Raw genomic sequence first — 26949 nt, forward strand, 5'->3', positions numbered from 1 at the left:
TGTACTTGTTCCTTGAAAATAGTTTTTTCACTCACACACACAAATTAAAAATGCATTATGTAACAAATACATCAGTCCACACTGTGGTTTGTTTGCCCAGGTTTTCTTTAAGTTGGGAAACTGCTAACTGTCTGCCAAAAATTCAACGAGAAACTTCGAGTTTTGTACTTAAAGGAACACAGACACAGCTTCACATATGGTGATATGTGGTGGTGTTATGTAACGCCACCTGAATGTGGATGTTGTTATTTGACCTGTCTCACAGGAGGAAACATGTTGGCGTTCATAACTGCTACCAACATGCTTGACCCGATAATTATGATGTTTCTCATCAATGCAATGTACACAGAACATCATAATTATGTCGCTCTATGTCAGGGTGCATATAACAATTATATCAAAATCATTTTTGGAATGAAGCGATTCGTCATTTGGTTTATTACGCGTCAGGAAACAGTTGCAAAGGCCCATTATAGGCTGATCACTACTGGGTTTTAAACTCAATTCCCATTAGCTATCAGCTAACACAACATTGGCTATTTAATGGCACGGCCATCACAATTAAAGCCCGAGGTGACCAACAATCCAAAGCCTAACAATGTCTGATTATATTTTTTTTAATTAATGACTTCAACAATGTATTAATTATCAAAATAGTTTCCCAAGAATTCTGTAGCAGCACACTAATTGATCATTTTAGTGCTTGCTTTGTGCGTCATTAACATGATTTTTCTATTTTTTGATTTTGGAAGGCAACTTACTTTACTTTTGGTATATGAGCTGACAGGTGAGTGGAGTAAAAATAAGTAAATGTCAGGGTGACTCAGCTGGAGGCAGACCATCTGTCACATGGTCTTTTGTCTACTTTATAGACTATTTGAAAAGCTCATAGATTCAAATGTCATTTAATAGAGTGGCTACCATTTCAAAGCTTCATTTCAACTATAATGGTGCTGTCAGACTGGGGGAGCTCTATTAAAGATATTTTCCACCTGGGAAGGAGATGGACTCGTCTGTGTCATCCAGACAGAAAGAGATAAGGGAAATATCATCTCTATCACTGATGCTTTCCTTAAAGTGGAGCAGCATGACGTGCAATCAGTCCTCATCCAATCTAACATCTTCATCCATCTCCTTGTGCCCGGGTGGAGCGTGTGTGGGCGGGAGGGAAGAAAACCCCGTCAGATGATGCAAAGGGAAAGACGGGGTCTGTAAAGTTTATGTGCAAACTGCGGAGGAGCATCCAAACTGTCAACATCCTCAAAGCGACAAAACACTACACACATTCACTGCAGTCAAAGCCGATCATTAGACAAACAACTTCAACAAGGGAAACAAGGATCCAAAGTCAAAACACAGCATAAATCAGACCCTCTCTTCTCTACATTATATGAAAACAGCCAGCGTGGTTGATGCCAGGCTCCGGCCCGGAGGAACGGATACAATTCATCAATTTCACACTGTGCCAACATGGCCACTGTAAACACACCTTGCCCTTGGTTTCCTTTGAGATTGATTCGGTTTATTCTAACAGTTCTCGGCCCTGTCCAAATTTGCCACAAGGGGAAAAATATGATAATATTTATGCTACTCCAGAGCCCAGGGGGCATCAGGAAAAATCAATAGTCTCCACAAGTCACATCCAAGCTGCTGAGAGGAGGCTGCTCAGCATAGCACCAACCTTGAGTGAAAAAAGATAAACATATCTGACCCCAGTGAATGTGTGTGTGGGCATATGGGCATGCCTTCAACTGAAGAAGCAAAGAGACAAAAAATTAGAAATTAGTGAGTGTACATCCAAATATGTCTAACGCTCCCAAAGTTGTGTATGCTGTAAGATATGCTGCTCCACAAAAAGCTGTATTCTTGTCACGACCAAAGCGGTTATCACTCACGACTGCTTTTCAGCTAACAAGCACAATAGCTGACCTTCGGTGAAATTACTCAAATTCTACATCCCAATGAAAAAGAGCATGAAATCATTTCCTGTGCTCAAGGTTATGAAGCCACAGTGATGGTTACAGTGAGCATGATGTGCTTCTTCATCAGAGAACCTTGAAACTAAACACCAAAGTAAATGTAATTTAAACCGAGCAGAGAAATAGCCTCCTCTCTAACTCCAGCAGAGCGCCTGCAACCAATATTGCCGTCCTGAATTGGCTTCACGCAGTAGATGCAAATAGACACCCATAAACACAGTGGGCTCGCTTCACACAAATGGGCTACCTTCAATTAGGCTGCATTACAGTAGAAATATTTGTCTTCTTCGGTGTTGTTATCAGCGAGGCTGCAGGGGTTGGTTGTGGAGGAAGTGAGATCGGTGTCACCTCGGAAGAGTTGACTGTGGGGTGGGATGAGGGGGGGGGGTTGGGAATTGCCATAATCACGCTGGCAGCCTCTGCAACGCACCAAGGTCACCCTGCCTCCTCAGCGCTCGGTTCAGCTCAGCGCCAGGGGAGTACATCAGAAACATAGGACCAGACTCTTCAGCACTGTATGCAACACCAGGGTTTGCACACATACAGCGGTCTGCAGCTGAGATTGGCTAAGAAGACAGAAATCTGACCTTGTGTACTGACACAATGTTGCATGGTCACAGCCACACACTCCAGCAAAAGGCCCCGGAAGAGTCAGCGAGCAAGTAATAATTGGTATTCAGCTGACAATAGCAACACAAGGACGACTCAACAGCTACAGTCCTTAAAACGCCTCCAATCAAATCAGTGTTGTTAAACATCTCTACAGCAGAGCTTCAAGTATGTCACAGCCAAAGTCTCAGAGTCAGAGACTGAGTCACACACCTCTGGCACTAGAGTAATTTATCCTCTGTTCTCTTATGCATTTGCTCTCCTTCCCTGCCCTCTCTTGTCTGTCGGTTCATCTGACTTAACTTTGCTCCAAGAGAAACTCCCTGTCCCCCCAAACCATCTGCTTCCAGTCAGCAACTTCTAACCCATGACGTGCATTGTCGTTTAAAACTAGATTGGGTACAGTCAGACAGCTGAGAGGACTGCTCTACGTGTGAATTGTCTTTAATGCTTTAAGGTTGTAGAAAGTCTTCTTTACGAATAGATGGTATTTTGTATAAAGGATTTGCTTTAGGAAAACCTCCAAATAGAAACAGAGGTTTAGTCTTGGGTTAGCACTATTGGAACTGGATCAGAGTATAACAGCTGAACATGCTATGGACTGACCAATCACAGTTTAAACCCATTCAATCTAACCAGTGAGTAGACTGCAAAGGGCCCCAAGAAAAACAGGCTCCCAAAAGATTTAGAGCCTGGTCGCAACTGTTGTGGTTCAATAATGATTGAGTGTCACTTACACTTTTCTGGACTGGAAAACAAATTCAAAATTGATGGATATTTGGGGGAAAAATGGTTCCGACCATATTCTTTTCTGTCATGCAACACTGTGGGGACATCGACTGAACAGAAGTTTGAGTCGTAATTCTTTTTCTTTGGGCAATATAACAGGCAGTGCCAAACTTTTAAATGGCAGTGCATATTAATTTAATGTTTTTGTAATAATAGTGTTTCTGCTGTTTTTTGGCTGCTTTCAAAGCGGTATCAGACTATAAAGTATCAGTAAGTGTCATAAAGCACTTTAAATAGAACTTTCAACTAGATTTCAGGAGATGGAGGGAGTCTCCCACTGAGAGAGATAATATATATTATATTTAATATCATACTTCTTTATCACACAGACAAATTAACAGAGAACATGTAATCAACAAATACCAGCTTATAAAGCATTTAAAGTTAATCTGTTACCAAATTAATATCAAAGTAGTTTTTTTTAGTCTTTTTATTTTATTTTTAATTACTGGATTTAATTTATTGATTTAAATCTTGCAGATTTGAAACCAAAGCTGTGTTTCTTTTGAGATTTCCATATTATAGAATACCTTGCTGCTTGTGTGCCTCCACCAAATATCAAACATCAGCACAAATGGATGATGGACAAAGTCACTCTTGGCCATGCACCAAGACCCTCTATTCACTGGCAGTGGATATAATTATATTTACCCTGCCTAAATATGTGCAGTGCGCTCTTATAAAGCATCAATCAGTTATATAACAGGAACATGGGGACGGTAGTGTAACAGAAGCAAAAATAAGCCTGAAGACTTCCAGTCATTTAAAGACTGAATAAGCTCTTATTAGCTTGAGAGGATGCAGAAACAATCATCTGACTAAATTAGCACCCGCAATACAGCGAGTCCCGCGGCCTCAGCGGAAAGCGGACTCTGCCGCTCGCCATCCTCTGCGATAGCAGAACAACATTAATCAACTGCTGAGGGATTAAACATTACATGTAACTTGGCATGGCGCTTTTAAGTAATGACAACATCAGCTAGCTTGCAACAATGAGGTTATACTGACATGCAGCCATTTATCACATTTCCATTACAATTTCCCAACAGGCCACAAATGACATCAGGCCACATGTCTCTTCCTCCTCTTGACTGAGGACACAGATAAGAAGTGTGAGCACTGAACACTGGCTGGCCAGTTCATTACAGTAAACAGTACATTGTGTTAACAGTCTCCTGTACACAAGGAGGAGAAAGTCCTTTAGCAATCAGCATAATCCCCATGGTCTCCATAAACTGGTGAGCCAGTGCACAGGCTCTAAAGGTGCTCAGTGACACAATGAAACCTCTCAGGGTTAGTTACTTAGGTGTATATTTTTTAACTTTTATCTATGCAGGGATAGTGGTAGAAGAAGTATTCAAATAATTTACTCATGTATTGACTATATTGACTGTGTGTGTGTGTGTGTGTGTGTGTGTGTGTGTGTGTGTGTGTGTTTATATGTGGGGGTGGGAGGGGTGGGTTTTCAATATGTATGTATTATTTTTGTTTGTTTTTATTCTGTGAAGCACTTTGTGCTGCATTTTTAATATATGAAAAGTGCTATACAAATAAAGTTTGATTGATTGATTGATGTAGTACAGATATATTAGCAATGCAGCTGAGATTAATAAGGGAATAGCCGACAGTGAAATAATCTGCAACTACGCTGATAATTGATTGTCTGTCACTTTTCAAACAATACAATTGTGAAAAATGTAAAATATTCTCGGCTTCTAGCTTTTCAAATGAAAGATTTGCTAATGATCTCTATCATACACCACTGTGAACCGAAGATCTTTTGGTTTTGGACCTTTGCTTAAGCAAGATAAGACGTGAAGTTGTCTTCTTGGTCTATGAGAGGGTGTGACGGGTAGTTTTTCACAAATTTCGGACATTTCATAGACATAAATATGTCATAAGTAATGGAAATCATCATTAGTCACAGCCCTGATTAGCACTGAAGTGTATTTTAAGTATCAGAAGTAGTCATTATGCATAAGGGACCCTATTATATTTTTGGCTCATTATCATTGATGCATTTACAAGTAAGTAGCACATTAATGTTGTAGTTGGTTGAGGATGAGCTAGTTTTAACTTTAAAATAAAGCACTGTATTTTATACACTGACCATCTGTTTTGTATGTAAAATTTTAATCTGAAAAGTAACTGTAGGTTACAACAGGCTGCAGTCTTTCCTCTCATCTCTCTGTGTCCGTCCCCTAACAGTCTGTCTGTTCTTTCAGCGCAATGCATGATGGGATATAGTGCTTGGTTAGTGTCCATTGCTTGTACACTACTTTTTACAATGCATTGTGGGATACTCTGAGTCTTCTATATAGGGTATAATAATACCAATTAAACAATCAGACAGCACTACAAAATCACTATATAATGGACTATATAGTGAGTAGTGACTGATTTTCGACACAGCCATAGAATCCAAAATGACATTGTGTATTCTGTGGGAATGTTGGGAATCTATAAAAACCCAACACAAGTTTAGTTTAGACACATATTTCAATCAGGCCCAAGTTTGGTTTAGAGACAAATTTCAAAGGAAACAAAGATGCCAGGAGAAAAAACACAGAGGTCCAGCAGAAAACAAAGCTGGAAGAGCTGAAGTTTGATCCTCCCTTTCATGTCTACCTTCGTTCCATAGAACAAAAAATAAAGGGTAAGTTGGAAGACAGCCAGGAGGGCCTCTCCCAAAGTTGAGCCGAGGGGAGAGCCCTCTTGGAGATCGAGGAGGAATCGCTGGCTAATTTGCTTTATCAACTCCAAGAACACAGATAGGACAATAACCAGTGGAGTCATGAGAGAGATATATTCAGCCTGAAAGCCCAGCTGGATGAGGCTCAGGCACATGTCCACTCTGATATTGAAGAGAAAGGCATCAAAACTCTGACATCTCTGAGCTAAGAAATATCAGCAACGACAGCTCAGAATGACTTAAAGCTGCTGGACAAGCAAAAACCTGAGAATATTAACCTCATGGCTGCCATGAAGGAGGCAGATCAGAAAATCCACATCAAAAATTTCCAGTGGCAGCAGGACAAAAACTCCCTGCTGCAAGAGGTGGAGAAATCCAGAGCTGTTTATGTGGCCCAGCTTGATAGGCAGAAGCACAAGAACAACACCATCCTAGCTGCTCTGAAGAAGGCTGAGCAGCAGCTAGAGAATCATCTCACCGAGTGGTGGGAGGACAGTCATCCTTCATTCAGGCCACAGAGGTCCTCAAGCAGACACTGCAGAAGAAAGAGCAGGAGTGGAAGCAGAAAGAGACTTCCATAAAGTCCCAGCTAGAGGATCTTGAAAGCCAAGTTGCCAAAAAGAAGAAGAAGAATTAACAATCCCAACTTGCACTTTAACAAGTTAAAATATGTTACTGACATAATTTGAAGCAAGAAACAGGCGACGCAGTAAGAGAATCTTGGTTCATACTTGATCAACACAGCTTAGTTTTGTCATTTGAGCTGATATTTTGTGCCTCTGTTTAACACAGAAAACAGTATGGCACCTACTTCTTGTTCACAAATTCTCCTATTACAGCCAAACAGTGCACTAAAATATTTTTCCAGAATATATTCGATCAGCACTGTCTAGTTTTACAGTTTGATTGGTGTTTGGTCTGAGTTTAAGAAAGTGGGAGACAGAGAGCAGCGGGCCTCTCTCTAAATCCACTTCTGTACTCGCAGTGACCATGGTGACAGGCTTACTACCATCTGTAGTTCAAGCAGCAGTCTAAAAGTCAGCTCAAATCTACCAGATGATACGTGGATTTTTGCAGCAAATGAGCAGGGAGATGTGGGCACTGGCAAGTTGGAGGGAAGTTTACCCAAGTTCACTCAGATTCTCAGTACAAAGCTGGTCGAAAATCAGCAAAGTATCCCTTTTAGGCAAGGCAGGTTTATTTAGTGTCACAGCACCTCAAAATAAAAGCATAAAAGTGAAAATACTGTACACAAAAAACGCACATGCATCTCAAAATGGCTCTTAAGCACAGTAAATGTATGCCATTACTCTCCACCACCGTCCAGCGAAGAATCTGAGAGGGTTTCTACTTTCATATTCACATCTAGAAGCTGTGCAGAACAACCACAGTCCTTTTCTTTTCACCTAACTTAGACAGACAGCCTTTTAATTTGGATCATTTTAAACCAAAGCTGAAACAATCTCTAATCTTAGATAGAATAATCAGGTATGCAGCCAGGGGGTCTTTTATTGCAATTTTATTATCATCCTCGCTTTCTGTTGGTTGTCTGCTTTCTATATTTGCATATGTATTTTATTACATTTTTATTGTCCTTTTTATTGCACTATGTATGCATTTGTTTTTTATAAAAGCCCATCTGGGGACAAATTAAATGCCATGATTTGTGGCATTGTTCTGCTCAGTGAGTATTCTATGGGTACAATTCTGTTCCCATTAAAATGCACAAAAATAAATAAATAAACCAAAATAAATCCAATTAAGATATTTTTAAGAAAGATTATTTTTCTGCAATGGCAAACAGAAAATAAAGTTGGATGACATGCAACTACCAATACGCATGACAACAGTGACACACTGCCTCTCTCTAAATAAGGGTCTTAAACACACAAAGCGAAAGTTTCACCTCTGTTTGCTGTCAAGGTCGATTCTGCTGTGATAAATGTGATAGAACAAAGAGCAGAAACAATCGTAGTATAGTATGTCAACACTAAAACCTCATCACCACGCTGAGATGTGAGTCGAGCGGGACTCGAGCTTGCTGTTATGAGAGGCTGCTGGAGGATTTGGATTGTTAGAGGAGGCAGACAGCCTGGGGCTCACACAGGGCCACGAGGAAAAACATGGTGTTCTGGCACCTGTTGATGCCCTGAAGCACATGAGGAAGCTGACGGAGCTGTTGGCCCAAGGGAAGGAGATCCAGAAGAGGAAGGAGAAAGAAAGAGAGTAGATGGAGGGAAAAAAATAGGAATCCCTGCTGTTTTCCTTTAATGTAGCGCCGGACTGAAATGTTGAACATGACTCAACATTTTTACATTCATCTCGTCTGAATTTGCGGCTGTTTGGAAACACGGAATTCAAGTGGAGCTCTTCATCTGCTGTTAGCGCGGCAGAGCAAAGTGAAGAGGACAAGGATCCGAGTCTGAACAGCACTGTCAGAAAATAATTACAGAACTGTTTCTCTTGTCAGCACACATCCAAGGACAAAATGTACAATGTCATACTGTATTTTCAGAGACTACAATACAGTACAAGACCAGAACAATACCCAAGGTTTACAGATGTGTATTAACACCATCTGACCTAAACAGATTAAAACCTTGTACTGTGTGAAACTAATTTATCTTTTCTTTTAAAGTGCAAAATTCATTATTTTCAAGATAATGAATGCAGAGATGTTCATGCATGTCTGTGTGGACGGTTTCATACTTTGACAGCATTTAATGCATCTTTAAAAAGAAAAATCTTCCTCCTGGCTTTGAAAGCAAGCCCCGCGGTGCAGAAATCCTTGCAGTGTGTTAAGGCACACACATAAAGGCACAATACCTGCAGCACGTTGCTCCACAAACGCACCCACTGAGTGCAGCTATAACCTGAAAGCTCCGCTGCCCTACAAAAAATAACAAGCAACATGCGTGCAGGAGCTGATAGCAACAGCCGACATGATTGAACTCATGAGCTAGAATAAGCCTGCATGAATATAAACATGAGACAGCCATGGGCAACAAAATGGGGAAGGAGAAAAGGGAAAAAGGAATCAAGAATTTCACTGAGTGATCTAAAGCACTGGGCAATTTCTAACATCCAGAAGCAATCACAAGTTTACAAAGACTGAGGGAAAACTGTGTGTGAGGCAGTGAAACCTTCTGGAACTAAAGTCTGCACACATACACGCAGACACACACATATAACACACATAATAAATAGATCAGTGAAAAGGGAGGAATGGGAGGCTGGAAAAAGGTACATGAACAAATAAATGGATCCTGTATTTCACATATCTACATCTATCTAGCTTGCACAGAGTCAGGCAGCGAGCGCGGCTATGAAGTTTGTTATATGGAGCATCAAATTAGGTAAGAGATAAAAGCAGGCGGGAGCCTCATTTGTTTCATTTAGTGGTCTCATCATTTGATTCAAGCTGAGGTGAAATCTTTGAGATGTGTCTCCTAAGACTGTCTCATATCCTTTCAATTTGAAAATGTCGAGCAAGGCCTTGAGTGGTCATTTGTTCTGAGCTTATACACGTTTATTATGAGTCCTCTGTTGTCATTTCAATTCATGGATTTTTAAATCTTTCTGATGACGACATTTATTTCTCAGACGTTCTGCAAACAAATGGCCGCTTAACATGATAAGATGGTCAAATTACTGTTATCTCCGCTTTCAGTCCTTTTAATTCATACACCTAGAAGGTGTCCAGTAATTAGATTCATAGAGGTTAGTTATGTCTCCAAATCAGATCCTAAAACTAAAAACCTACCTTACAGGAAAACTTTGGTATTTTTCAACCTGGACCCTGTTTTACCATGTTTTTGTGTCAAAGTTGACTAATGGAAGCAACAATTTTCAAAATTGGTCCACTATTGAGCGACAGAGCTGCAGCTGGCAGCCGTGAAACAGTGTGCAGGGTAATCTTTGGGACCACAGTGCACTGTCAATGTATGTCCACTAAAAGTGCTTGTTTTTGCCACTGACAGGCTTGGATTGTTATTATAAGTGTCTGACAAAGAAATGAGACCTTTGTCTTTAGTTTTCGCTTGATCCAGTCTGTCTGTTATTGTGTTAAACCAATAGCCCTTTTCAACAGTCATGGGCTGGCTTGGCTTGGGTCTTGAGTAATTACATTTAAAAGCAGAGTGCTGATCAAAGCTTTAGTCCCCTGTTGCTTTTGCTGCATGTGTTTTTCCACAGCAGGGCAGGTAAGAGAAGTTTACCTGTTCGAGGTGAGCTGTTTGAAAAGTTGCAGTAATGCCTGCTTTCACTTTCCTCCCTGCTGTATTATTAGCCCTGCCTTTATTAAGGAGAAGCTGTTTACAAAGTTCCACTACTTCAGTAATACCACATTTCATTTCCTATAGATTCTTCACAATAAAAGCCCTGTTATTTTGTTATGTATAAACTTTTATTGTGAAGCAGCAAAATGAGGAAATGTTGAGTTTTCGAGCAGCAACTTCACACAACTAATTCAGCTGATGGCAAACAAGCAAACAGTAAAATAGAGCAGATATCAAAAGTACAAACAGCACACAGGAGAGAAACTAAACTCCAAACTACAGAGATTCAGTCAGAAGCTACAGACGTACTGAGAGCTGAACACACATAGACTTTTAAAACAACTTTCTCTCTGGTCTCCTGCAGAAAGGTGAGTTCAGTCTCCCAACAAACATGCTTGTTTGGGGTCGTTGGGGGGTTGATCGGGGTTGGCGAGACGTCACCGTTAGCTGATGAGGGTGGGTGGCCTGGCTTAAGAACCTACTCCTAAGAAGGTCCATCTATGGCGGCTTCCACTTTAAGTGGACGCACACTAGCAGTCAGTATTGCCTCAAACCTTATATCGTAGCCTGTTTCACAGCTGCCAGCTGCAGCGCTCTCGCTCAATACTGGACCAATTTAAAAAACTGTTGTTCCCTTTAGTCAGTTAGACACAAAAATGTGGGGAAAATTGGTCCAGGTTGAAAATTACTTAAGTTTCCCTTCAAAATCAAAATAATTGCTGTAAAAGCCAGTTTGAAGGATTGCAAATTCATTATATTGACTTAGATAAAATGAAAACTGCCATCCTCAGTGTGCCTCCTATCACTAGAGTATCTTCTGAAAACCTCCTGCTGTGCTCAAAGCCTTGGCGGTGGCCTTCCTCTGAGATCTCACATGAAAGCAGCATGTGCCCACTGAACTGTCATTAACCCCCACTGACTCACCCAAAACTCCCAACACACAGACACACATACCAAGAGTGCCAGGTGCACTTCCCAACCTGCTTTTCATTGGACTCCTTTCCAATAGATCACAGCATTTGTGCCAGCACAGCTCAAATTTCCACCCCATCACCCAGAATCAGAAGGTGAAATGATTGCGCTGCTTAAAGTCATTCATCATCTCGTGACCGTGAGGCAGCTCAGCTCTTCCTCACTGTTTAGGAGCAATTCATTTATTATATTGTGTTGAAAGTTAAATTCAGCAAAATTCAAATGTAATTCCACGCACAGTTTCACACTACTACACTACAGTACGACAGGAATGTAATTTTTGATCACTACAATATAACTCGAGCATGGAAAGTCTAATGAATGCAGTTCAACTCGGGACTCTGGGGGTACAGATATCACCACCTCCTCGCTGCTTCCTCCTCCTTTTTGATTCAGGCTGCAGCTTAAAACTCCAAACAGCATCTCAAACTGCACTCAGGCTAATTCCCCAGAGAGAAACCCTGCACCACTCTCCCACTTTCCCTCCTCTAAGTCCCATGCTTTCTCTCTCTGTCATCATTGCTAAAAAAAAAAAATCAAAGCTACAATAATTCATGAGTGTTAAGAGTGAGCGTGCATGTGAGTGTAGTGAGGGGGTGAGGGTCTGATTTTTACACAGCATGAGGAGTTTTCAGAAGCATTAGCTCCATTTTACTACTGCACGTGAGCGGAGAGACGACAGGAGGAGAGAAATAAAGAATTTGGATTTTTAGTCACATACAAATGAAAGTCTAAAAATCATGTTACTGAAAATGAATGAACATAACTCAATATGAATTAGGTTATTGCTCTCGACAGTAATCAAATAATGGTTAGCAAGAGATTTACGAGATCCAAGACAGAAATTGTTCCCAGTGAAGATGAAAGGGAAAAGAGGTTTATGCAGCAGTGTTGATATGACTTCTGGAAAATACGCATTAACAGCAAAAAACTGCAGTGAGAAACCGCATCCAGCAATCAGTACGGATTTAAAAATTTCCAATCTCCAAACTGGCTTGGAGGAGGATGAAAGTTAATGAGGTTTCTTGTCAACAAAGACTTGAGCGCTGCGGCCCGACCTCTGGGCACCGTGAGTCACTCCGCTGCATTCGGTTTGGTGACTTGTGTGTTGTTGTTTTTTTTAAATGTCTGGGCCACCAGCCGGGTCGAGTTTATTATCAAAACTATCAAACAGGCTACTCATGGATGTCAGCTTGAGGACAAGATGCTAACAAATTCAGCCTCACTGGAGGCACATTCGATGCTAAAAGGAACTGTTGGTTTTTACACAGCAAATATGAAGTGCAATACGAGACCTTTGAGTCGATAAATGATGAAGGCTCCAGCAAAACAAAAATCAGAGCAGTTTTATGAGCAATAGACTGAACAAACAATAATAAAACAAAACACAAACTAGGTCAGATCAGATATACAGCAGACTGGCAAACACACACACACAAAGTGCAGAGCAGAGAATAAACAGACTTTTCTGTTTATGTCATTGGTTTAAAAAGAGGGAAAGCACCTTCCATGTTGCACTGCAGATGATCTAAAACTGTCTGAACATATACTATTTGAACTATGTGCTACATCACTGCATAGTTTACAGCAGAGATTCCTCCACCCCCACACTCACTTTTCAGCTTGAAATGACACCATGAATGTATGTTATAGGAATGTATCTTCACTAAGAAACGACTAACACTGATGTAAATTATGTTACATGCAGTATATGAACTGATATAACATTAGAAAATATAGACCTAAATCATGATTACGCAGCAAAAAAAATAAAAAGAAGTCAGCAGTTTTAGGCTATGCAGATTTGCAGACACACATTGGACTTTAAACAAATAATGCAAACTTACTTTTGTTTTGTTTAAAAGCAGAGCCATCATGTTACCAATCTTAGATTCTTCCATTTTGATGTGTTTGCAAATGTAACATAAATTTGTTTCTTTGTGGTTAATGTAAATGTCGGCTTATTTTTTTTTTATGTGGTGAAATGTCATTAAAATATATAGTTAAAAGAGGGAAGTAACAAATCTTCCCCTGGCCCCTGTCTTGAGGCACAGCACGATGAAGCGTATGGTGGCTGACAAGGGCCCAAAACACTGCGTTTGGGAGAACTGTGCTGCAGCTTTAGAAAAGATACCAGTTCAAAAGAGAGAGTGTGCGTTTGTTTTGTGGGAAGAAAAGTGGAGTAACGATGCTGCATAAAAAGGTACCTACATCTTTTATTTTTACATTTGGCCTTAGTCTTTTAAAATACTATAAAAGAACAAAAGATTTATGTAGCTACGTAATCAAGCTGTTTCACTAAGCGCCCCCCTGATGTCCTAAAGAACTTCCATTGTGCTGATTGGAAACGCAGTTATTGTCATTTCTTAGTGTGTTTTTGAATTGGCATATTTTCTGATGCTGTCTCCAAATAGAAATCTTTTAGGCCTTTGCACTTGTCCTCGTTGGCCACTGTACAAGCGGCCTCCACTTTAGGAACCAGCGGTTCACATAATAATACATTTATTTTAAAAGACGCTCACCGGCCAGCACTCCTGCCATGTAGAGCAGACTTATTCGTAAGATGCCATGGACCATCTCCAAAGGAACACCAATCATCAGCTGCAGTAAAGCATTGAACCCCAGCTGCTCCAAACTGAGGAGAGGGAGCACAGAAAGAGAACAATTACAATAAAAACATATATTTGTTCCTTCTACAGCTGTGCAACATCAGAAATAGCCAATCAGATTTTTAAAAACAGTTCTGCAGAAAACACGAGATAAGTAGGCGTTTGTGAACGTACCCAACGTGCATGAACATGTAACTGAAGAAGCGCCACACTTGTGCACGGTGGCCAGGATGATAGACCAGGGGGCTCTTCATGAAGTCAGGCTGATAGGTCTGCAGCACCCACTTGTTTAGCATGATGCCATAGCACATGAACACGATAATCTGCAATAGACACAGCAATGACACCACACTGTTTTAAACTGTCAGTTCTTGCTGACATACCCATTACACGCTCTCCCTCCGCAGACTGCTGGTACAAAGGTGGCAATTGCGCCGCAAAACAAAACCCATTGTGCTTTATGAAACACACATGACGTTTTCTTCTCGTTCTGTATTCCTCAGCTGATGCTTATTAGACTTGTGGAGACAATTACTGCCCGCAGAAAAAAAATGACACATCTGGTTCAATTCCATTAATTTCTTTTCATAGAATAATGACTCATTGTCTCTGTGAATTAAAATGAATGTGAACCGTTATTATCACATCCTCATTGTCATTACAGACCATTCAATGCCATTTGGAGGCATTATAAGAGCACTTGGCTTTCTTTCCTCTGAATTATGATGATTTCAGGGGAAATGATGAAGTTTTGTGAAGAAGCTGTAGGTTATTTTGGCCGCTTAATCCTCAACCATTCAACAGTGGTCCGTGAAGGCTTCTAGGTTTCTTTTTTTAACAAATGAACATAATAGGTAATTTAATGCCACTGTGGTGACCAGGGTGCTTACTGACCTGGTTTCCAAGTTCCAAAATCAGTGTCTTAAAAAAAAAAAAAGAAAAAAGAAAAAAAGAAACGGGGGCTGACTGAGGGTTTCAGCTTGGAGGAATGGCATTAAATGCGCCCACTAAGCCCCTGCCTCCCAAATGGGTTACCAGCTCATATCGAGCTCACAGTAAAAGCGTGTGATCAAAGGCAGAAAATCTTTTCAGTGGTGACTGAGCCAACACAGCGGTCTAAAGTCCGGTTTGTGGGTTAGTAGCACATACTCAAGAAAAATATTGCAGCCCATGTTTTACTGTAGGAATATTTGAATCAGTGGGCTGCACCAGTGGAATAGTCTACATTCAGTTTAGCGTCTCACAAGTCAATAACATCACCTTCTAAATCTCACCTGTACGATGGTGACGATGGCGATGAAGACAGGTGGAGGACACAGGCGGTTCTGGTGGAAGTACCAGCGTCGGTCCGTCTCGCAGGGCAGGATCTCGTAGGCCACATAGCGGACAAAACGTTTGTACAGACCCAGCCCCGTCTCGTCCAGCAGGATCTCCCTTTGCAGCGTGCGGCGGCCATTAGCAATGGCCCGTCGGAAACTGCTGGAGCGCTTACTGCTCATCTGGGGAGAAGGTGGAGAAACATGCAGGTGTCATTTCCAAGAGTCCAGTGTAGTTCAGCTGCTAAGAAACTCAGAGGAACAATGAACACTGTTTTCCAATATGACTGATGGGAGCTAAAAAGTCATCAGTTTACTTACTTATACCGAGACATATTTCACATTATTTAAAGGAATAGTTCAAACATTTTGAGGATGCACTTTTGCAGTTTTTGCTAAGAGTCAGGCCCTGTCTACATGTACAGAGATATTTTTGAAAATGAATATTGTCCTCTACATTTTGGCCTCTTGTCCAAATACAAACTGAGTTTTAGGTCATGAAAAAAGATTTTTAAACCCCCTTTAAAGGTGCAGATCTTTCAAATCTCCAGTTACTTTCTTTAAATGGAGAGTTTGGGAAAGGATGACATCATCTCCTCAATTTAGGCATGCCTATTGTTGCTTTGTGTAACAGCAACAACGGTGGACAATGTTACACTTAGTACTGCTAATACTGCTAGAACTGCGATCAGTGCTATTTGTTCCACCTCACTGTTCGTGGTTTAAAGTCTGCCAGAAATGACAATTTTGGATGATCAGGACCAGTGGAACCAGCAGATAGTGGGACAATTTTGAGAATGTGATTCCTGTCGATGAGGAGTGAAAGGAGGTTTCATATGTCCACAGCATCATTCATATTTTTTAATGAGCTCCTTCATCCTCATATCAAAAGGGAATCAATGGTGAGATCTCCAGTAGGTGTTTTGAAAAAGGTAACGTTTGCCTGTACACTTTACTGCCTTTGCAACAAGGGGAGAGTGTGGGAGCCTGTGAACACCGGCCAGCGTTTGAAGTCATTTCTGTATTCTAGTATTTACAGAGATATTTTGTAAATCAAAGTTTGAATGGACACATTTGTTTTCTTAAATCGGAGGGGGAAAATATCCATTTTTAAAAATATCCGTACACGTGTAGACAGGGCCTTAGATGAGAGGATCGAAACCACTCCCATGTCTGTATATTAAATATGAAGTTACCACCAGCAACCTCATAAAACAGGGAAACCTGTTAACCCAGCTCTGACCAAAGGTTATAAATCTGCCTACCAGCACCTCTAAAGCTCACTAAATAACGAACACGTTAAATCTAATTTAACTTCCTGAGGGCTTCACATCAATGTGAGGTTGCAGTTGAGGTCGGTAGGCAGTGACTGCAAGGCCAAGAAATAGTCACATAATTGGCATATAATCCCCTGTGAAACCACAACTTGTTTTTACACTTCAATTTTGTACAGATTAAACGAACAACATATAATGTGTTAATTAGTGAGATTTAAAGAAGCTGGCAGGCGTTTTTGTTACCTTTGGACAGAGCCAGGCTGTTTTCCAGTCTTAACGCTTAGCCAAGTTAGCTTAACCAGCCATTTAACAGACAGATATGAGAGTTGTGTCATTCTTCTCATCGATCTCTCAGCAGGAGAGAAAATGAGCGTCTTTCACAAACATCTTTAAGAATGGATGAGAAACATTTTTTTTTCAGCTGATAGACTCGCTCATTGTGACGTTAAGGAATCAGCAGACAGCTCATTCCCTATGTTTATTTTTGCCACTCGATGACTTAATGTTTCTGCAATAATCTCGTCTCGAGTTATTTTATGAGCTTTACTTTCAGCAGCTGGAGGACACCTCACCAGGATGAACAGATCTCATCAATGCCTGCTGCTGAATTTTTCATTTTTTAGCAATTAAATCCATAACTTTCTTCACACTAAGTGGATCAAACATCAGTAAAGGAGGATAGCTTCTTTTCACATGAACTGAGGGAGGCTCATCAGTGTGACTAATCATCCTAGATGGGGCGCCAACATTCATGAAGTACTGATTTCACAAGGGATAGCATGACGGTTTATGGAAGTTCTACTTTTATGATCAAATAATCAGGGGAAAGAAATGACACTTATCTTGATGCAAGACTTTTTCTGTTTTTCTGACATTGCTCAGAGGCTTTAATGAACAGTGAAGCTTCTCTTTTGCTATTCATGCTTAATGGTTGTACTTTTTGCACTTCTTGCTGCCTTCAATGTGTGTACTTTTAAAAATACTTTATGTGTGGCTTCAAGGTTTCAAGAATCCTTTTTTTTTTATTATTTTTTTTTTTTTACATGTGTTGACTAATGGAAAATACGCAGAACACCATGAAAGCTAAAACGGCTGAGAACAATTTCTCACACAAAATGATTAATCAGCATCTTAAAATGGCTTAATTCTTTTCATGTGACACAAAGATAGACGACAGACATTTGTAGTGAAAGCATTATGCAGATGTTTGGTAGGAATACTGTCTATACATCAGTTGAGTACATTAAAATTAATTACAGCAAAACCTTCAACTCAACTCAAGTGGGAGGTAAAAATAATGCTTCATGCTTAATACATCTACAATGAAAGTCAATTTTGTTCAACTGACGTTAAAACGTAAAATAAAACGTATTTTTCCTCATATCTCAACAGCAATTAAAATATTAATATCACAGCCATGTTACACATATAAACAACTCCCTTTTTGCCACAAGAGAGATGACAACTGCAGCTGAATATTCATGGCTGATAAGAAACTTAAATAATGTATAAGTGCTTTTTGATTTAGACGGAACGTGAGCGTGACTGCCGGCAGGGTTGATTGCAGCTCAGACACCCTAACAAATGGGGCTGTTGGAGTGATTTTGCCCTTGAAAAGCAAATCTTTGTTAAGAGTGGAAAGAGAGAAAGTATGTGTATTCATGTTATCACAGACTCCAGGTCTGCTTACTGAGCAGGAGCTCTGCAGCAAGCCTGCAGGCCAGCGGGACCAACTCTTGATAAGTTCTTTAATAGAGGCTTAGGATGAAAACTATCCAAATGGCACTATTTTGACAGCCGAGGCAGGGAACCGTCTGGATAACAACACACACAGAGGGCTCTTTTCCGCCAGAGTTACCACTGAAAATACTGTCTGACCGGCTCCCCACAGCAGGGCTCCTTTAAAGTTAATGTCTGCATTTCCTTATAGAAAACAAGTGTGCAAGCTTCACAGGTAAGATCTACTTCATGGCTGATACTCAGTGGCACTGCCAGATGCCTGAAGTCTCTGGTGTGGCTAAAACAATATAGCTCCTTTGAGGACAACTGGCTGACTATGCAATTATCTCTAAATCAAAATATGTGCTACAATGTAATGTGACAATGAGTTTCCAGGAAAAGAAGTGGAGGAGAAAGAGGGCATGTGGGCAGCAGCTGCAACTGTTAACCGTGTAAATCTCCAACAGCAGACCTTATGTATAGGTTTCTAATAATAGTAATCTCAGACAATATGGCAGCCTCATATGAAGTGTAATGAAACCTCCAGAGGGGTCCTGCAAGAAGTACACCTCACCATTAAAGTACACCACTCATTAGCCAGGTCCTGCTGCTTGTAGACTCATTATATGTAGACACAGCAGGGAGCATAGTGAAAAAAATTGTGGGTCAATATCTATAAAAGCTAATGAGCTAAATATACTGGAGGACAAAGACTGTAAATAAATGAGCAAATAATGAAGAAGTAATGAACAGATTGCTCCACAAACGGAGCAGCTGCCTTTTTTTTCCTTTTTAAGAAATCACTCAGGAAAAACAGCGGAGAAAAAAAAGTGCTAATCCCTTTTGGAAGTTAGCAGAGCAGGAAGTGGTAACTACCCTAACTGTGGGTAATTATGACACTGGTGGTTGTACAGTGAGGGTGTGAGGGGCCTGTTGCACAGTGATAACCAGAACGATGTCGAGCTGGGCTGCTGGCTCTCCCACAGATGGAGGAAGGCATATTTAGTATGGAAATCAGGCCTGGAAAATGCAATTATACTATACTTGAGGCTGGGAGTGAAAGCAGAAGAAGAGGAGAAGAGGGACATTAGAGTGCAGAGAGGGGGGAAATTAAGACGGGAAGATGAGATGCCTGCCTGGGTGAGCTTGATTCTGTGTGCCACCAGTGGACAGTGAAGGTGATTCATCTCCTTTCTCTTTCTAAATATCCTCATATTGTTAAATTCACAATGAAAAGAGGAAGTGGGGTGGAATAAAGAGAGGTTAAAGGGGACCTATTATGCTCATTTTCAGGTTCATACGACTATTTTGAATTGCTACAAGAACAACTGTATTCACCCTCTATCTCAAACGCTCCATTTTAGCGCCCGCCTCTTTAAGACCCCCTCCCGAAAAAGGCCAGTTTGCTCTGATTGGTTGGCGTTTCCAGGTCTTCCACATCCTGATGTCTCTGCACCATCATTACAGCCGGGAAAATGACTGTAATGGAGGATAGCATTACTTTCTACCATGAAAAATCACCGATAAAAGCTTCTAAACCAAAATCTTCAAAACTGGACATGTTCCAACAGGAGTATGATCTGAAGTTGAAACTGAAATATGATCTCAGAGTGAAACTGACAACATCAGCAACCAAGATTACAGGTTTCCTTGATGTTAGCATGTAGCTACATGTAGCAGTGTACGTAATGTAATGCTGTGTCTCAAATCACGTACTTCGGTTAGTACACTTCCATGTAGTATACTATGTGCACTATGTACTTATTGGAGTGGTGTGTGAATTTCGGCAGGGTAGTGTTGTCTCAAAGCAAACACTGCCGTAGTGCACTTACCGGAAATGACGACCCTAGTGTTAGCTAGTTAGCAAACTAGTATTAACATTCACATTATCGTTTGCGGTACCAAATCATTACAGACTGCTAAATTAACCCAATAAACATACTGCTGGCTTATACCCGACAACAGTATAGTGGTGCTTAGTGCAAAAAACACATGTATATTTCATGGTCTCACAGTCCTTGGCCGCCATTTCCAGTTTGAAAAGTGGTCCCTCTCCTTCCGCTACGTAGCCAAGATGGCGCATTTTTCCATACTTCTCAGTGTGAATGCACTTATGCACTCAAAATATTAAGTGTAAGTACAGAAGTGCGCGATTTGAGACACAGCATAAGTTAAAGTAGCCTGCCTGGAACCATATAAAGAAAGCCATCACAAGGTGACTTCAGCTTGTAGCCACAGTAGAGAAACAGTTGGAAACAGAGTACTCAGAACAGTCTGTACTCCAAGGTTTCTGCTCACAGGGATTACTTTTACATATGTTTACCTCATTATTTGAAACTTTGGCTGCATTTAAAGAAACGTTGTGTAAGATTTAGGGGGATTTAGTGGCATCAAGCAGCGAGGATTGTAGATTGCAACCAGCTGAAACTTTTCCCAGTTAGGATTCCTTCAGTGTTGTTCATTGTTCAGGAGATTTTTACCATGAGTCGAACCATCTGCAGAGGTCTGCTTCTCTCCGAAACAACAGATCCAGTGATTTAAACTGGTAAAAACACTGATTAAAACAGTTTCGCGTTACAAAGTAGTGTTTCTCTGACGCTGTTCAGAATGTCGCAGACAGGCCTTAAGCTCAACACCTGCTAAGGTGTGCTCACCTTTCTTCTCTGATAACTTCAGATACAGGCATTCAGGAAGTTTATACCAGGAGCAAAATTATCAGCAGAGGTCTCTTCTACTGTAAAATAAATGGATGCAGTGATTAACATGGGTTAAATACACTGATTAAAGCAGTTGAATGATTTTCCGACACTCTCACCGCAGAGGGGCTGCTAACTACTAACTGTTGGCAATGAGAACACACGAATGGCCCTATTCAAAGCCAGTAATACACTAACAAAGACATACTTATAGTATTATATTTGCTTTCTGCCAATATATCCCACTTTATCCTACACACCGGACCTTTAATATAAACATTCATCATTGTAATACTATTTCAATGTATGACAGAAAATAGGGAAATGCGTGATAGGTCCCCTTTAAGGGATGTAAATATAATGATATGTTCTCCCTCTGTTGGTGTTCCTCTCTTTAGTCTCCGTTTCTGAGTTTCATCTGTGTTTGGCTTGGTGACAACACCTGCCGCCTCTCCACCTAACACTGTATTCTCTCCCATTCATACCGCCTCTGTGAAAATTTGTTCCCAGGAGACACAACTAAGCATAGCTATCACTCTGCTTCGCCTTCTCTGACATGCAGGACTGCCGCCTCTAAAGTGAGCATTAGCAGCCTTTTGAAGTGGCGACAGGAGAGAGACGGCGAACAGACAATAAGGCACACATGAGAAGCCAAAACACGAGATAACGCACCGAGAGGAGTGACAGAGAGCAAGGTGCGCCGAAAATCACATGTCATCGCATAAAGCGTTGGAGGGGAGGTGGAAACCTTTGACTTGTACATCAGTAACGGTGGAAGTTTCCTGACAAGGCAACGACTGCCAGGGTATAATTGATGCTGAGGCTAAGAGCGCAAAGATAAAGATAGTATTCCCCTTTAGGGACAGCTGAATGGGCCAAACTGACAGCATAGTGAGTGTGTGTGTGTCAAACAGCAAGCGTCCATCCTCCTCCTCTTGGTAGCTGCATGTTGCCTACTGTACATGCTGCTCTCAGCTCTAGTCAATTGTCCTTGATGGATTAATTAGCCACACCACATGGTCAATACCTCACAGCTCAATACTCATTAGTAATAACAATTTAAAAAACCTGGTTTAAAGGCCATTCGGGCGTCTGCACTGCAGATAAAAAAAAAAAAAAAATCCATCAATTATTCTGATTTTGCTCATTTTATGGTGGCGGCTATCTTTCACTCAAATTCGCTGACACACACACACACACAATAAATCATTTATCGTTACTAGAAACATTAGAAGGCCGCGCCAATTAACAGAGCTTACATAGTGATTCACCATCACCAGACTAACAGTGTCACTATCCCCGTTTACTGTCTAATTTCTGAGTCACACAGAAGACCAAAAAACCCCTTTCCTCTTGGTCTCTCTCTCTCAGACACATACACTCGTGCACTCTCACAGCAGAATCTAAATCACTGCGGATCTCAGCCTCGCTGATTCTCCCCTGACCCAGATACTCAGGTTCTTTCTTGCCCAAATCCTTTTAAAATGAGAGTCCACCTTTTTTTCTCCCCCAGCAGTTTGCGGCCACAGCCTTCCTTCATGGTTTAATCATTGCGGTGCTAAAACTTGGATGGGGAAAAAAAAACAAACCTTCACTCTAGGACACTTAAGCAAAGTGCATCACTTTTAGTAGACAATCCATCTAAAACAGAAAGCCTTGACTGGAGTTCGGTGTGTGGGATGTGATGTTGATAGGTAGCATCTGTGTCCCTGGGGACAGGATGATGCACTGTGGGCACTTAATGTGACTTCAAATGACTGGAAAACTTTAAAATACTGTATAACAGCTATAGAGTGTCTCCTGACTGGGCCTGAAGTTCAATTTCTGCTCTCTGTAAGTGCTCTCTTTCTTACAATACTGCTTCAATTGTGACAAAAAAAAATCAGGAAATTTGAAAACATATTACGTAAGCTTTGATCTAACTATACCTCCCGAGGGAACAGAAATTGTTGGTGCAACATTTGGGCAGAAAAATATGGCACAATACAACAGTCTTCAAATCCTCCAACCTGAACAAAGACAATCCCCCACCATAATCTCTGAAATACACCCTCCGCCCTCTAATTAACCATGGCAGCCATTTTGGATCTTCGTCGAACATTAGCCAAATTACCACCCGAAGGAAAACAATGACACACTTCTTCAGTTACACAGCTGGTACATGATAGCATCGGAAGTCTCTCTTTTAAGAAATCGATACGCACAGTTAGACACACAGGAATATATCCGACTTCAGGTTCACCCTCAGTCCATAAACAGATGCTCGTCTATCACGGAATCGCCCCCCCAAAGCCCCCACCATGTGTGAACTTTGCCACCTCGGGTGTCTCCCAGCATCGACAAAATCTCCGTGTGTAATTGTGCGTAAACGTGTCACTGCGTGTAAAATGTGTGCTGGTTGGCTTGCTGGTTGTGCTGATGTGGATAGTAGTCAGATACAGACCTATACTCTTGGTGAGTGTATGAGTGTGTGTGTGTGTATGTGAGTGAATATGAGTGTGTGTGTGTGTGTGTGTGAATATGTGTGTGTGTGTGTGTGTGTGTACAGTTCCCCAAGAGAGGTTTTAGCAGAGCGTTACTTATTCACCCCTCTGGCTGAACTGATGGAGTTCTCCGGCTAAGATCGCCCTGCATGAAAGATGGGTCGAACATGAACGAGTCTTGTACTTACACACACACACTCACACACACTCACACTCACACACACACACACACACAGCACAGAAGCCATTACCTAACGGTGCGATTCAAACACATTTACACCCACTGAGGTCGAGAGAAGCAGCACGGATTCACAGCTCCACTGACTGAATGTAGAACAACAAATCAGAAAAATGTCGAACACACCTGTTAAGAGACGCAACTGAGAGACATTGCAACAGCTTGTGGGCTGAAAGCACAAAAAAGGCAAAGACTGAGCACGCACGCATTCTTGCCACGTCCATTTCAATATGCTGCAGGGGAGTTCCACCTTCAATCGAGGCCGGACCACAAATCAATACAGACACCACAGTTTAGGCACTGGCTATGATATAATGGCAGCACTGAACTTTCCAAATCAAAACCCGACTGTCATCTGTCACACACTGTGGAGCGTTACTTATAAATCTGCCTAAAACACAGAGATGTTAGAAGGAGGAAGAGAAGGGTCGGACAAAAACTAAGGAAGAGAGGGACTAAAGAAAAAGAGGAAGCTACAGAGATCTAGGTGAAAATGATAAAAGTCAGAGAGCAGCAGAGAGAAAGGAGGCGAGGAGAGAAAGAAAGCCGGGGGTATTTGTTGATGACCTGGTTGAAAATGTCATGCTACATGCGGCACTTTCCAAGCAGCAGCCTGGAGCTCATCCCAACCTGCAGAGTTCACGCATCACATGCTGCGCGGCGGGAGGCCAGATTCACATCAACATTTCGAATATCCTCTAAATTAGTCAGCAAATCTGTACTGGCAGTGCTCATGTGTATGAATGAGAGTCTGTCTGCGTTTGAGACACTGTGTGTATATCAGGGAGAGGGGAGTAGCGAGACAGACAGAGAGGAAGTGGGTGGCTGCATTAATTAATAATAAAATGCTTGAAAGCGTTTGTATATATGCAAATCGTATGCAGGCACACAACGGCGTGGATATGGCCTGTGTGCGTTCACGTGTGTGTATCAGACAAATCTATAAAATCAGACCTGGGGGTCGATAACTGTGTGAGGCTGGGCGTTCTCAAATTACCTCAGATTACTGCCTGCTACTACCAATGCTGGGCTAATCGAAGGCAATTTGCATTTGGCTGATGGGCAATTTTAAAAGTGTCTCCCCGATGCTTTCGGAGGCGAGGCAGGGTTTTGTTTTTTTTTAAACACGTAACATATGCTCAGGAGTGTAGAATGAAAGAGAAGGAAATGAGATCTGAGGGTTCAAGGAGGCAGGTTCAAAAAAGGGGGGGATAATATTACACTGGCTTGAAGAAGGGAGGGTTGAAGATGAGAATGCACCAAAATGAGATGGATCAAAAAAAGAAAATAATAACACTTCAAAAATGGCAGAGAAAGATGGCTGCACACTTCCAAGAATGTAAAAAGAGAGGCTGCACTGTGGGAGCAGCTCCTCTACACTGATTTCTCTGTAGTGGCATGGACTTCAGAAATGGGACCTGCTCCAAATTGAGTGGCCTCATGTGGCCTTCATTACAAGCCGTGGGTGGCACAACACAAGAAAAGAGATAAAAAAGACAGAGACGGATAAACACAGAGAGGACAAAGCAAGAGAGGAGGAAATGAACTTAAGCAAATGAAAGTATGCTAGGAATTGCACTGCGCTAAATTAATCTTGGCGCTGACAACTTGTGCCCATGATCAGAAGGCAGGTGCTCATTTATGTGCTCGGAGAATAAGCCTTTCACATATAACCACTCTACATGAATTTCTAATGGGAGCACAGTTGTAAACACAGATAAGTGAAGAGACGGGGAATGAAGAAAAAGGAGAGGCAGAGAATAAGGAGCGGGGCTGATTCAAAGCAGAGGCAAAGGACAAAAACTGCAGCTGTAATTAAGAGGATGTAGTAGTACACAGACTGTTCTCACATCAGTTTATAAAACATTCTTGCGCAGTATCCATTTTGATGCTGTTACAGTATTTAATATATTAACTGTGTAGGTTATGATAAATAAAATGTCGTGGCTTTAATACCGTGTCTCTGTCAGCTTGTTGTGGGTGTTTTCTAGTACATTTCTGCGTACGGCTTGTGAGGTTAAGTGCCTGGATTTACCGACACATTAACTGGAAAGATTGATCCTCCTTTTGCAGGACAACGACCTGAATGGTTGAGTCAATTTTCGCCACTGCAGAGCTTGCCGGCTCTGTCTGAATCAATTCTGTAACCTTTCTGAAATCCAACAAAAGCGGGTGCATGTGTGGAAATTTGCGTCTGTGCTGTGGGGCATGGAATGCCTCCAGCGACTCCCTCTGTGTTACTATCTGTCTCTGCGTATGTGCGATCTGGTTTCCCACTCACCAGCTCGATGAGCTCCTGGTAGCACACCTGTCCCTCTTCATTGCTCTGGACCAGGGCTAACAGCATGTCCAGTTTGGACGGGTCCAGCTGCAGTTCATGGTGCTCCACCAAGCTGGTGAAGTTCTCCACAGCGATGAAACCGGTGTTGTCTGGGTCCAGCTAGAAAAAAAGAGATTACTCAGATAAAAACATTGCTGATAACACATGTATTGAAGATGTTATTTCTGGTATGCATCATGATTTTTTTCTTTATAATAAGCAGCACAGCAGAGATGAAGTGTCAGTGTGCCCGTAGGGAGAATGCCTCAGTAATAGACAACTGAGATGTATACACACAGACACAACAGATACTCATAAAGACAAATGAGAGCTACATGGCTGAAGCCATACGCTCTGACGATGACACCAGTATTAATTAAACTGCGTTGCCTGTATGATGCCTTTGAAAGAACAAGACCTGCCTACAGAAAAAGCCCCATTCAACCTCATTATAGGAGCAGGTCTGTCAAAGCAAACAGCAGGATGGCTGGTGTTGTTGCGAGAGAAGACATGTCATTTTAATACGCAGTGACCTGCAGTTTCCCTGAGAGAAAAATCCCTCAGCATTAAATGAGGCTGACTTTTCAGTCTTTGTTTCTGAGTGGATGCTTCGTTTGACTGTGCGAGTCCGACCTTGGTCACATTTGCAGCTTGCAGTCACTGTGGGTTTTTTTTAATCACCACTCACTCACTGAGACCCACAGCCCCATGGGTTATTACTGCTGATGTCTGTATGCCAGAGCTGCTCCTCGTAATTGATTTAAGCGGGAGAGTGTCATAAAAATGGCTGAGTGTAGTCGTCTAAAATAGCGCCCGCTTAAAAAAGGCTTGTAAAGTATAGGGTGTGTATCTACGCTTGGTTTATGTAATGTGGGTTTGGTTTTTTTTGGCGGCAGCCTCACCTACTTATTACTTGATTTTCTTCCCTCACCTTCTCTTTTTAAATGCGTTCAATTGCTCTGCAATGGAGCGT

At 41.5% G+C, this 26949-nt stretch overlaps 1 protein-coding gene across 2 annotated transcripts in view; it reads right to left on the reverse strand.

Moving 5' to 3' along the window:
* The window catches only part of rhbdl1 (rhomboid, veinlet-like 1 (Drosophila)), a 54933-nt gene that overhangs the window by 20221 nt on the left and 7763 nt on the right, over window positions 1-26949 (reverse strand). For both annotated transcript variants that reach the window (XM_049562945.1, XM_049562946.1), the window contains exons 2-5: window positions 25938-26096; window positions 15202-15426; window positions 14102-14250; window positions 13841-13953 (exon numbers count right to left, since the gene is read on the reverse strand). In XM_049562945.1, coding sequence (XP_049418902.1) covers window positions 13841-13953; window positions 14102-14250; window positions 15202-15426; window positions 25938-26096 — 646 coding nt within the window. The remainder of the gene's footprint in view (window positions 1-13840; window positions 13954-14101; window positions 14251-15201; window positions 15427-25937; window positions 26097-26949) is intronic.

Source organism: Epinephelus fuscoguttatus, linkage group LG20, assembly GCF_011397635.1.
Source record: "Epinephelus fuscoguttatus linkage group LG20, E.fuscoguttatus.final_Chr_v1".
Classification (NCBI taxonomy): domain Eukaryota; kingdom Metazoa; phylum Chordata; class Actinopteri; order Perciformes; family Serranidae; genus Epinephelus; species Epinephelus fuscoguttatus.